This window comes from Xiphophorus couchianus, chromosome 16 (assembly GCF_001444195.1).
Source record: "Xiphophorus couchianus chromosome 16, X_couchianus-1.0, whole genome shotgun sequence".
In the NCBI taxonomy this organism is placed as follows: domain Eukaryota; kingdom Metazoa; phylum Chordata; class Actinopteri; order Cyprinodontiformes; family Poeciliidae; genus Xiphophorus; species Xiphophorus couchianus.
Window position 1 is genome coordinate 18,793,936 of NC_040243.1, and position 12,903 is coordinate 18,806,838.

The following is a 12,903-nucleotide window of genomic DNA, read 5'->3' on the forward strand; positions in this document are numbered from 1 at the left end:
AAGTTAAGTGGGACTTCGAAAAATCTGCTCACACGGTAAAAACCTACAGACAAGTCTGTACTTCTACCCTATTATAACATATATGCAATCAAATCTGCCAACGCAGTCAGTCAGTTTTAGTTGGGTCAGCTGCTACATTTTGTGTATTTAAGAGTGTGACGGTACTCACGCCTGAGGCTGGGAGGGGTCGTCCCCCAGGGACACGCTGTCGCCTTGGATTTCGTTGAAACACTTCTCACAGAAGTGGTACCTGTCAGCAAGAAGCCCATATTTTGGTGAACTACACCGTTCGTCATCAGCACAGCCAATCACAGAGAAGGGGCGAAGAAGCAGCCACCAATCAGGGCAGGGCAGGCCGGGGGAGCGCGCACACACAGGTGGAGGCAAGGAGGGCAAGGTGGGTCGTCGGCAGGTAGGTAGAGGCCAATCATGATGCGCAGTTTTTGTGTGGGCGGGTGGGTTTTGAGATTGCGCATTAATTTTGGAGTGGATGATTGGTCACACCAAAAGCAGGCCAATGCAGACATCACAAGCGTAAAAAAAAAAAACAGGAAGGAGGGGGGAGAGGATGGAGATGGGGAGAGGTCAAAATGAATTATAAAAAAAATAAATAGAAAGAAAGAAAGAAAAAGACGAAAAATAAGTTGTTACAGGTTGGACACAAAGATGGAGAGACAGAGGGGAAGGGGCGAACGGGAGGTGGAAAAAAAACAACAACCAACAGAGGACAGAGAGCCAAGGCAAAGCAAAGATTAGCATCAGACATCCAGTGGTAAACAACAACAACAAAAACATTACAGCAACATGAGAGCGCACTGTGAGCCGTGGGGCAGCAGAGCAGCGAGGATACAAGGCTCCAAATATGAAAAGGTGAATGAGGAAAAAGATAAAGCAACAGCAAACCATCATCCTTTATGGTCATTCATAAAGTGGGCGCCCTTTCTTCTGGTGGAGAAAACAAACGCACCTGGCTCCCAGGCAGAAAACACACGAGTCCCCGGGTGTTACGGTTTTAGCCAGCGGCAACAACGGCGCCGCTAATAATAAACCGGCAAAGAAGGGAGCCCACTTTATGAACGACATCATGAAAATGAAAAATAAAAAACGGTGAACTATGAAGATGGTGATGGTGCCACGGTAAATATTTGAAGCCACAAATCAATCTCTTCTGTGATTGCACTGACTGATGCTTCGCTGCAGGAAATATATTTAACGTGGAAAAACAAAATGCGACAGACTAGATGATCCCAGCAGCTTCAATTTTTTTTTCCTCTCAAAAATGAGCAAATAAAATACAATAAATGTTCTGAAAGCAGGTTTATCCTGAAAAGGGTCTTACCTGTTCTGGTAACTAAAGTAAGAAGCATCGCGTTGGATGGTGCATAATTGTTTTCCGTAGCAGCAAAGAGTTTGGGGAGAAAACTCGTACTGTAAAAGCGAAGAGACAAAGAAAACAAAAAGAGAAATGTTAGAAAACAAACAAAAACCGACATTCTTTCCTCAAAAAAATAAATAAATAAATGACAAAAATTCAGATGGACAGCACAAATGATGCTGGGATCACTCAAGTTCTCCTTTCTGTTATTCTGGTCAGCGACAGAACATTTTTCTATAGAAGTTAAATAAGTTTAGACGTCAAGAAAATTAAGAAAGCTATAATAACGTTATGATAATGTCATTTATCACAAGAATTGCCACATTAGTAGCTTGTGAACATGTGTGGGGCAAATGAAGCTACTTTCAGTTCCTGCTGATGATGTTTTTATTGTGAGCAATTTGATCAAATGCTAACGTTAGCAACTGGTTACATACAGGCTTTTCCCCAGCGCACTATAAGCCTGGCGGGCCACCAGGCTTTACTTGTGCCCCCACCAGGCTTAGCATTGCTTTTTTATTTAAGTTTTCTTTAAATGTTTGCCTTTTTTAAGACTTTATAGTTGGTGTTAAGATATTAATCTTCCAATAACGCATAACTATCAAGTGATATTTTCAAATTTTCTGTCAACTTTAAACATTTTTTAACTCAAAGACACGGCAGGCCGCTGGATGAATGACTGCCAAGCGTCCAACCACCAGGCTTAGCAAGTTTTCTGAGGGAAACCTTAACATATTTCTGTAAATTAATGGCCTAACTAAAAGTGATTTTATTTTTTGGCCTAAAACATTTTTTGGAAAGAAAAAGGTGGTGACTTTTTTTTTGTTGTTTTTTTTGCCAAAATTACTTTTGGAAGAAAAATGACTTAGGCCATTATTTTATGAAGGTGATGATATGATAAGAGCATTGAGGCTGAAGTGCAGAATCCGACCGGGATAGAATATCTGTCCATATCAAGAACGTCAACAGTAGATTAAGCATAGACCATAGCATCTCCATCTCCTTATTATGGCATTTTTAGAACACCATCCTTTCCAATCTACCAGTTAAGAGATTCCCTTGTTTTCCTGAACCGATCCACCAGATAATACAAATACAAATCTGACTTACCTTCCTCCCACAGCAGTAGCCCAGCCCCTGCATAACAGGGTCGATCTCCGACTCAAACACCTCGGCCAGCTTGGAGCAGTACTTGTAGACCCGTGACGTCTTTCGGTTGTACAGCCAGGCGTTGTTGAACATCAGCCAGATGTCCTCGATGTACTGCCACGGCTCCTCATACTGCCCCGTGTCCAACTTGCGCTTAATGGTTGAGAGGTCCATGGGGTTCTTGACGATGTCGAAGTAGTCCTGGATTGGGATGGTCGCCCACGTTAGAGGTCAGGTTGAAGAGTTGAGAAAAAAAAATTGTAAAAAAAGGAAGGTGGGGAAAGAGGAGCCAGATGGTTGAATCGTAAGATGGGAGACGGAGGAGGACGAGCGGCGTCATCGTCGACGTCGGGGAGAGGCATTGCAGGCAGCCGACAGGACCAGAGTAGGGAGAGAAGAGGGTGCAGGGGGACAATGTTGTTGAGCGCTGCAAAGAAGAAGGTTCATGTGCAAACAGAGAGACATGACAACTTCTGCCCTCCAGCTCTCTGCTTTGCACCCAACACTTCCAATCTAACTACCCATCCCCGCCCCATCAGCCGGAAGAACAGTCAACTGCTGGTAAAATCTACCCAAAGACGCAAGTAGATTTTACGAGCACGTCATTGGTCAAATCGCTACCAATTGGCGCTGAGCTATTGATTTAGAAACAAACACGGCTGAACAAAACCTCCATGATAAGCAACTGACCTGGGTGCAAAGCCATGAAAAAAAGAGCAACAGGCAGGACGGATCTAAGCTTTTAGCTACAATGCCAGCAGCATGAGTGGTGATGAGGTGACAGCGCTGAGGACAACAGTGTTGAGGTGAAGCAAACGCGTCGGCGGCTGAAGGGTTCGCCGAGCCGTTTTCCAGTTCGCTTCTTCTGAAAACGCAGCACTGTTCGACAGAGAAGCGAAGAGGAGGGCGAGCAGAAGAATAAGCTTTTTAAGCGCTCCAACAACGAAGAGAAAAAAAAAAAAGACTAATAGGTGTGAGTTTCAAAGAGCAGGGTCCATTTCAGTGTCACTATGGCAACAACAGATATGAAAAGACCCTCGTATCTGAATGGAGCCACTCACACAAACAAACAAGTGATGCATATTAGCAAGACAGCCTGCAGAGCCACACTCCAGTTGTATGGCAGAAAAATAAACAAAACGAATCAAGATATTTCTAGACATTTTCAAAACAAAACATTTTGTGCGGGAATATTCACACAACCACAAACTTCAGTGAATTTTATTGGGATTTTATGTGATGGACTAACACACAGTGGTGCAGAACTGGTAAGTGGACTGTAAACGATACATCGTTTTCACACTTAAGCATGAACCGTAATGGGTTTCTTTGCATTCAACTCCCAAGTGACTACATTGCAGAGTGGTGAGCACAGCTAACTAAAAAGTTATTTGTCATCATAAACATTAGTTCCGCTAACGCTAAAGTGCTACACCAACATGATATTTAGCAGAAGCTAATGCTAAGCTGCTATACCAGCATGGTATTTCACTAGGAAGGTATACCTAGCAAAATACCTTCCACTAGGTATTTAGTGGCAGTTAATGCAATTTAGCAATAGCTTCCAGTGAATACTTACATGGTAATATATAAATATATTTTGTTGGTAAAATACCTACCAACATGGTATTTAGTGGAAGCTAATGCTAAAGAGCTACAGCAACATGGTGTTTATAAGGAGCTAATGCTAAAAACCCAACTTCCTCTCAAATTATATATGTAATTTAAAGACTACAACCAGTTTAATTTTGACATTATTATTTACATGTTCTATAATATCCTTGCCTGACCTCACCATGTAGGTCAATGGTCATAACTTAGGGGTAAGCTTGCAGTCATCCTGTACCGTTTGTGAAGACAGTCAATGATTAGTTGTTAGTTTGATACACATGCAAAGCTTAAAATACTGTTTTACATCTTAATCTAAAACTTCGCTGCTGTGCACCTTGGTCTGAATTATACTGAGATTAAATTATAGCCATGTAAGGGTATTGATACAAACAATACTGAAAACAATGTATATTTTCTTCCCACAATTAAACCCTACCAACAAAATCCATTGATGTTTGCGGTTGTAATGCTACAAAATGTGTAAAATGTCAAAGGAAATGAATACTATTGCAAGACGTTGTAAAAGTTGCATCACTTGACTTTGGGACGTGGGAGATGTGGTCTTGCTGATCTGCTACTTTGGTCTATTTCAGACCCCGTCCCCCCACCCCCAGCGCCTCCAACCTGAACACTGTTAAACCGCTGCTGGTGAGGAAATGCGTTAGAAAGCTAGCAATGGTTTATGAGGATGAAATAAATTACTTATTTAAAAAAAAAAGGTGTAAAAAATGAAGTTGATAAATAAAAGCATCTGGCTCTTGAACCGCAATTTTAAAAAAAAATTTATTCCACTTTATGTTTATTAAAATAAAGTGTGAGGCAATCCACTACTATAAAGTCTATTTGGATCTTTCAATCAATGAAAGGCAAAACTGTAATGCTCTTGTAATGTAATAATTGTTCATAAGAGCCACTGCTTTGATTTACAAGCTTAACACAACAACCACACACACACACACACACACACAAGCCTAAATATCATTCTGTATGCTTTCAGCATGCAATAAAAAAAAGCAAAACAAAAAGCAGCAGCAAAAAGACTAACAAAAAAAAAAAAGATTGTAAAAACTATAGTAACTGTGGGGGAGGGAAAAAAATTTACAAAAAAAAGAAAGGTATGCTTGGATGGAGTTGAAGCAAAATGGCAGCCAGTGCAGTCCCTTACCAGGTTAGTTTTGTTACTAGTTCGAATACGTACGGGTATTCCCAGTAACGGGGGGTCCACCGGCTGGCGGAAGGGAAGGGACTCAGGGTCCTGGCGGTATAATGCCTCCAAGGTTGGCATCAAGGCCTGGCGCAGCTCCTCCGGCTTAAACACTGGAGGGGAAGGTGTGTGGAAAAACAAGGTAGATATCAGAACCACTTGAACTGAGATCTCTGCTGGTCAAAGTCCTCCAGGGGTCAACTGGTAGGGAAAATACAAACTGAATCTTTTATTTACACCCTCAATACATACAGACTAGAAAACACAGAACCAGGGAAACAATGTAAATATGTGTAAAAAAAAAAACATTTATTACATAAATGCATTTTTAAATTCTTCCATCCTATTAAGCAGATTTATTTTGTTGGGGGCGGGGGGGATACCCACTTTAGAAAACAATTGTTTGTACCTGTAACAATGTCTTTGAAATAAATGTGATAAAATTCAGAATGTACATTAAAAAATGCCTCAGAGTACCTAAGATAATTTAATTAGTCAGATTACCATGATTGAGTCTCAGAAACAAAAACTCAGATGGGTTTAGTGTGAAACGATAGATGAACGATAACCGAAAATCACCGCACTACCTCTCGGTCTTTCTACACTCAACTCAAAATTTAAGACTTTTAAAGACCCCCCATGAATGAAATTTAAGGCCTGTACCATGACAGAAATGTACAAAGGAAAATTGTATATTTTAAATAGTAGTGCTAAGCTCTTTTTTTACCCAGAATGCACGTAGCAACAGAAGTGAGCCAGTGGCAAAGACTAATGTCGTCCAACTAACCCAAAACAGACGAAAAAAAAACAAATTGGCTAGTTAGCAAGAATTCATTAGCAGCTAGTTAGCAGTATAAGATATAAATCTTTAAAGTTTGTACTCTAACATTAGCTGAGCCAACAATCTGCCCTGTTCAAACCTTATTGAGATGTTACAATAAACTGCTTAAACTTTTAGATTTGGGACTGAATGAGGAAAACTTCAAAAAGTCTAGTTAGTGTGTTCTAAATGAATTAAGCTTATCACTTTGACATTCTGCTTACTTTTCTTCTTGCTCTGACTGCTGGCTGAGGAGCTGTTGGTGGCTGGTGACCCTGATCCCTGCTCTTCCTCTTTGGGCTCCTTCTTCACCTCCGGTTTCTTGTCTTCGCTCGAGGCTGCCGCCGCCAACGACCCAGACGACGTTGACGTGTCCATGGGCTCAGCTTTACACGCGTCTCCTCGCGGCTTCTCGTCCTCAATCTGCAAGGACGATTAGGAGTATTAGCGCGGGAATTTTTTCCATCATTGATGTCCAACATTTATTATGCATAGAGTTTGGACAATCTTACCTCTGGTTTCTCTTCTTTCTTCACCTCAGACTGAGCCTTGTACATCTTCCCCTTGCCGTTTCCCTCAGTGTCGCCCCCTACATTATCTTCCTCCTCCTCCTCTTCTTCTTCTTCCTTTTCCACCTTTACTTTGATGTTGTCCTGGCTCTGAGCGAGGCTCTCTGCGGAAGCGAGCTGGGAATTGTGGGCGGAGCTGCTTGTAATTGATGCCGGGGACGAAACTTGTCCTTCAGCTGTCAGGGAAGTCTTAGGAGAGGGCTGAGAAGAAGGGAACAGTTTAAGGATCACAAGTGCAGCTTTTTCTATTCAATATTATTCGGGAAGAGTCGGAAGTGAACTCACTGGGGTGTGCGGCAGCGGTGGCACATGATCGTTCTGGGTCGGGACCGAGGGAATCTGAGCTGCCGGGGGCTCCGGAGAAGCAACACCCCCAATTGTATGCTGTGGAAACTGGTTGGGTTTTTCTGAGTTTGCCGTTGGAACTGATGGAGCGGGATGCAGTATTTGTTGTTGTTGCTGCTGCTGCTGCTGCTGCTGCTGCTGATGTTGTTGTTGTTGTTGTTGGGGGTGTTGCGGGGTTGCCACTTGCGGTGTGTTTGGGGTCTGTGGCTGAGGCGTCTGAGAGCGGGGCAGCGTAGGTGGCGTCTGATGCGGCTGGGGCGTCAAGCTGCGCACCGGGGACGGGGAGTTTGTGCGGACGGGCGGGCAGTGAGGGAATGGGGAGGGCTGGGTGGAGGGTGGGTGGAGGTTGGCCAGCGGTCCGGGACCGTTGCCGTTGGAGGGACCAAAAGATCCCCCGGAGCACGGGACCGAGGAGGCGGACTGCGCTGCGGGGCTGCTGGCAGGGATGGATGGAGGCGTCGACATCTGGTTCTGCTGAAGTGGATCAGGCACAAAATATATATTTCTGTATTAAAGGGGAATTATTATGTATTTTCTAGGCATATAGTGCCATTTTCTAGCACAATCAAGTAACTATGTTACCTCCAGCTGCTATAGAAATGCTCCATATATCAAATATGATTTCAGAGAAATTTGACTTTGACATTTAACACCTTGAAATTGGGCCTCTGCCTCTTTAAAAACTCCTGCTTTTTCTAAAACTCCACCCTCAAGAAATTTATAACAGCGCTCCTCCCTTCAACAGTGTTTTTTCCAGCATTTCGCTGAAAAGCAGCTCGTATAATGAGCTCAGCTGATGCACAGTTCCACCATTTGCCAATTGCTGCTGGCTAGTCTGAAGGAGCTGATTGGGTGGAGAGGCTGGAGCTTGGAAACATGATACTGCTCCTTTAAAACTTTCCCAAAAAGAAGTCAATGAAACAGGAAAACTGCAGATCTCTTTCGAAGTTTAGGAGATGAACTCCAAGTGTGACTCTTACAGAAGGCACCGCAGCCTGCGCTCCAGGCTGGTTCATCCCAACAGGACCAGAACCGAGACCGGGACTGGAGCCAGGAAACTGGCCTGTGGGAAGGTACTGGGTCTGAAGCTGTGGGGCACCAGGCTGACCCATACGTGTTGCTCCCATTCCCATCTGGAATGAAAAAAAAAACACACAAAAAAACAACAACAAGCAATGCATCAAATCCTTAATTTCCTTTAAGCAACACAAAGCACTTTGGTTTCAATCCCCAAAAATAATGTGTGACATCATAAGACACATAGGCTAACCTGGTTCATTTGAGGGTTGTGAGGAAGAGGAGGCGTTGACCTCTGACCCATATTCTGCATCCCCATCTGAGGAAACTGAGTCATTCCTAAAAGCATCAAAAGGGAATTAGAATAATTATTAAAATGCCATCATGTTATGATTGGACATGATCAGAATCTTCACCTAAAATAAGTAGAAACCATTTACTTTTAATGACACTAAGTCAATGTAAGTTACTACGAATTATGATTCAAGTTTTCGAGGTTAACCTGGTGGGTTCTGCATCCTGTTGACCATCTGATTTGGACCAGCAGGTCTGATCATGGACGGGTCGGGATGAGGACCATCTGACAGGAGGACAAAGTTCCAGAATAATCGATCACAAAACGTTTTTTTAACTGCTGAACAGAAAACTGACAGGCGACCATGTAAGCATTTCTGGCAGGGATGTTTTAAAAAAACATAATAAATTGTGTTTTACTGCAGTAGAAAAAAAACACATTTTGAATAATAATATAAAAATTAAAAAAATCAACATATTTAGTTTGTACGTTTTTTGCAAGGAAAGAAAAAAATATATATGTGTGATACTATGGAATATAAATTCATAGATTACTGCTTAGAAGAAAAAGTCTAATTAAATTAATCAATGAAACAAAATATAATTTAGATCCTTACGGTGCTTTTATTCTTAATAGAGTTAGGGGAACAGTAATAATGCCACAAGTTTTGTAAAATGACAAAATTGACATTTATTGTATTGTTTATCATTTATTGTGGAAAAAAATCTTATAATTTTGATTTCTCATTATCTTGATAAATTCTGGTTGATTTTGTTTAAAAACATTCATAAATTGTCCACTGTCAAGATTGTTAGCTTTACCATTTTCTTCTGTTTGTTCAAATGTCAATAAATTTGAAAAGATGATTAAATGCAGTTGATATAAATGACACTTCTTTATGTGACTGGTGTCCTAAAGAAGCAAAGAGGAATGTTTTCCAAGAGCAGCATTTGTGCTAGTGGGGCTATAAATGCTGTGACACGCAGCCTAAAAAAGATGTAATATATAGTTCTGATTGAGCTTATGATAGCACAATAGAACCACAATATATCATGATAAAACTTTAAGTCCATATCGCCCGGCCCTAACCTTAACATTTTTCCCCACACTAAATAGAATTTCTCTAATAAAAAGTAGATTTTCTTTTTCTGTGTGAAATTATTTCAAGGTTTTCACTCATTTTTACCAGGAGTCCCAACAAGTCTGTCCAATAAATCGGGCATGGTTTACTTACTGGGAGGCTGTCCGGGTGGCCCTGGGGGCCCCGGGGGCTGGCCCATGCCAGGCGGACCCTGTGGGAGGCCAGACGTGGGAAGGCAGGGCTGGCCGGGCATCATGCCCTGCTTTTGGAGCCGCGTCCTCCTCTTCTCCTCCAGCTCCTTCTGGATCTTGTAGATCTTCTCCGCCAGAAGGTGGTAGTACTCCGCCTGGACACAGCACAGCAGGAGGGTGGGAGGACATTACACGACACCAACAGCAAACATCCCGTGCTCGCGGCGCATTTCTTCGTCCTCTGTGCGAGGGATGCTTACCCTGCTGTTCGCCGACTCGTACATGTCTCCCTCTACTTTCCGAGCGTAGGCCACCAAGTTCTCCATCCGCCTGTCCTTCAGCGCCGCGGGGTCGGGAGTGGGGAAGATAGCTTGCACTCTGTTCGGACGGAAACACGTTTGAGAACGGGGAATTTCTCTAAGCAGATGACGTGATCCATGTGCTAAAGCTGAAAGACGGAGCCGACTCACAGCTTGTGGACGAGGTGGTTGCGGAGGTCTTGCGTGATGTCTTCATGCCAAGACTTCCTCATCCCTGCAGCGGAAGGGGGCGTGGCCGTGGGCATGGAGCCCAGGTTCCCGACGCTGTCGTTCATCAAACTGGGGTTGGGAGAGAATGAGACGACAGCTCAACATTTCAGCCGCCGCCGACTTTAAAATTTGTCAAGAATGGCAACCCCCATCGCTGCAAAGACAGAAAGCCGAAGCCGCTCTTGCCTTTGCGCGTTCATGCTGTGCAGCATGGCATCCGGCAGCAGCGCAGACTGCTGGTTCGGAGGCTGCACCCCGACGGCGCCGTTCACTCCTATGGAGTTACCACCTGGTCGTAAAAGGCAAAACAGTTTATTAGGTCAGTTTTAATGGATTCTTATGCGACGTAGTTCATAAATAATAACCGGGATGAGATCGACACGTTCAACTCCAGCCGCCACCGTGTCAATACTTTGCAGAACAAGCCTTTTCCTGCAGTTGGAGCTGCAAGTCTAACTGAGACGCCTCTGCTACATCCGGGGTTTCTGCACATTTCACCGACTCAAACTTAAGACTTTTTAAGACCATTGTGAATGAAATCTAAGACCGGTGTTGTGACAGAAATGTAAAAAAAGAAAGAAAAAAAAAGATAAATTGGCAAAAAACTTTCACTTTTTCAAGATGAGCATAATAAAGCTAGCCATCTACTATTTTATGGCCCTAGCAAGGATTCTGTTCACTCCGTACCACAAGTCAAGACTGGTAAAAATTTGGCCAACAAGTTAAAAAATAAAATAAATAAAATTAGTAGAATAAAGTCAGAATATTATGACTTATCTCATGTTATTTTGACTTTAAACTCAAAATATGACTATTTTTGTAACATCGTGACTTTATTTTTGCAATATTATGGCTATTCTCAAAATATTAAAACTATCCCCATTTCGATTATTTCTGTACTACTTAGACTTTATAGTATGAATTTACTCATATTATTTCAACTTTATTTTTGTAATATGATGGCTTTTTTTTTTCATGGTTATTCTCGAAATATTATGACTTTACTTTCCCATTGTTTCAACTGTATTTCTCATACTAATTTTTGTATTTTTAAATTTAATGAATTTTGTGGCCCACCAGTAGTCTAAATTTGCCAATTTTGACCCATGGAGCAAAAAGGTTTGGACACCCCTGATCTAAACGCTTTGAGAATTAGAAACGGAACCGACCCAGTGGATTCAGAGTCCTCATTCCCGGCTGTCCGTGAAGGACTTGGTTCGGCATGGCACCCTGTGGCGGCTGTTGCTGCTGCTGCTGCTGCGGCATCTGGTTGCCCTGGTACGTCAGGCCTAATGCAGCGTAGGCTCTCTCTATGGAGCTCGGGTCGATCTGGTTGGTAGGGTTCAGGCTCGGAGAGCTTGACTGCCCGCCTGGCCCCGCGCCGCCTAAAGAGTTCACTAAGCTTACACTGTTGAGCAGAGCTGCAGCGACATGAGAGAGAGAGAGAAAAGAGGGGGGGGAAAAAATGAATATCGGTGATTTTAAACTTGGTTAATCATTACTCGACGGCAGCCAGCAGAGTGAGGAGAGAAATACTCACACTGCTGGTTCCTCTTGTCTCCGGCATTTTTCAGCGGCAGGCACACGGGACAGTCGTGTCTCGTGCAGTTCTTCCAATGCGAGATGATCTGTCTGGACGAGGCACAGTGTGCAACTGAGGGACGAGACGAAAACAGATGTTTAGGCGAAACAAGCCGAAGCGTGAAAAAGAAAGAAGAGCCGAGGAGATGCGTAAAATGTGACAGATTGAGACTGAAAGCAGTGACTTGACAAGAAAACGAGGCAAAAAGGGAAAAAATGAGTCAAAACGAAGACAGAAGGCAGAAACTAAGAAAGATCTCGTGAGTCATTCGATGCTATAAAACTACGTCCAGATGGAGGCTCAGAGAGAGCGGGGAGAGAAAAGACAAATGATGGAGGAACCGCCAGCTGAGGAGCGAATAACTCAACCTAGATATGAGGGGAAAACCAGGAACAGTCCAGGAAGTGACGGAAAACAGTGAAAGCAGACTTGGTGTTTATGTTGCAGTGTCCACTTAAAAAAAAAAAAAAAACCATATAGGAGTTGATATTATTTAGCCAACTCACCCTGGCAGGACTTGCCAGCCTGGCAATGAGTCATGTGGTTGAGCACATTCTTCATGGTGCGGCAGTGGGGCAGGTTGCATTGCCGCACCTCCCCATTGGCCTGCTCCCGCCGCTGGCACTTGTGCGCGTGGAGCAACAGGACGAGCTGCTGCTGGATGAGCTTCCGCTTCTCGGGGTCGGCGGTGGGGGGCGTGGCGCCCGGACCCACCCCGACGGTGTTCAGTCCAACCTGGGGCCCACTGACCGATGCCGACACGCCGCCAACTGCACCAGGCTGCTGCTGCTGCTGAGCAGTCTACAACAGAGAAACAGATGAGACTTAAGCGGGGAGGTTTGTTTCTTGTTGAGCCTCACGCCACAGATACCGGGGCATATTTTAGCTTTCCCCCCCCCATCCTCATTACTAAACATAGTTTAACATAGAGCTATTTGGTATCCGTGGAAACATCAGACACTTGGCTGAAAGCTGGTAAAAAAATAAACATTTGAGATGAGCAGGAAGCATTTTTGTTTATGCACAAGGGCTGCGGCAGGACAGATGTCAGTAACCAGGAGCCTTCATCGAAAAGACATTATATGGAGCTCCGGTAGTGCCCGGAAAAATATATATATGTATATATATATATTT

General features: G+C 43.4%; 1 protein-coding gene across 2 annotated transcripts in view; it reads right to left on the bottom strand.

The window, feature by feature from the left end:
• ep300b (EP300 lysine acetyltransferase b) overlaps positions 1–12,903 on the bottom strand; it is a 32,650-nt gene that overhangs the window by 11,219 nt on the left and 8,528 nt on the right. Inside the window, exons 4-20 of one of the 2 annotated variants that reach the window (XM_028042428.1) lie at positions 12,276–12,570; positions 11,728–11,841; positions 11,357–11,608; positions 10,374–10,476; positions 10,128–10,256; positions 9,918–10,035; positions 9,620–9,812; positions 8,593–8,670; positions 8,344–8,429; positions 8,054–8,206; positions 7,014–7,544; positions 6,672–6,929; positions 6,384–6,582; positions 5,334–5,452; positions 2,486–2,725; positions 1,340–1,428; positions 170–250 (exon numbers count right to left, since the gene is read on the bottom strand). In XM_028042428.1, the coding sequence (XP_027898229.1) occupies positions 170–250; positions 1,340–1,428; positions 2,486–2,725; positions 5,334–5,452; positions 6,384–6,582; positions 6,672–6,929; positions 7,014–7,544; positions 8,054–8,206; positions 8,344–8,429; positions 8,593–8,670; positions 9,620–9,812; positions 9,918–10,035; positions 10,128–10,256; positions 10,374–10,476; positions 11,357–11,608; positions 11,728–11,841; positions 12,276–12,570 (3,038 nt within the window). Of the gene's footprint in view, positions 1–169; positions 251–1,339; positions 1,429–2,485; positions 2,726–5,333; positions 5,453–6,383; positions 6,583–6,671; positions 6,930–7,013; positions 7,548–8,053; positions 8,207–8,343; positions 8,430–8,592; positions 8,671–9,619; positions 9,813–9,917; positions 10,036–10,127; positions 10,257–10,373; positions 10,477–11,356; positions 11,609–11,727; positions 11,842–12,275; positions 12,571–12,903 lie in introns of both variants that reach the window. The other variant, XM_028042427.1, reaches the window with a different exon arrangement.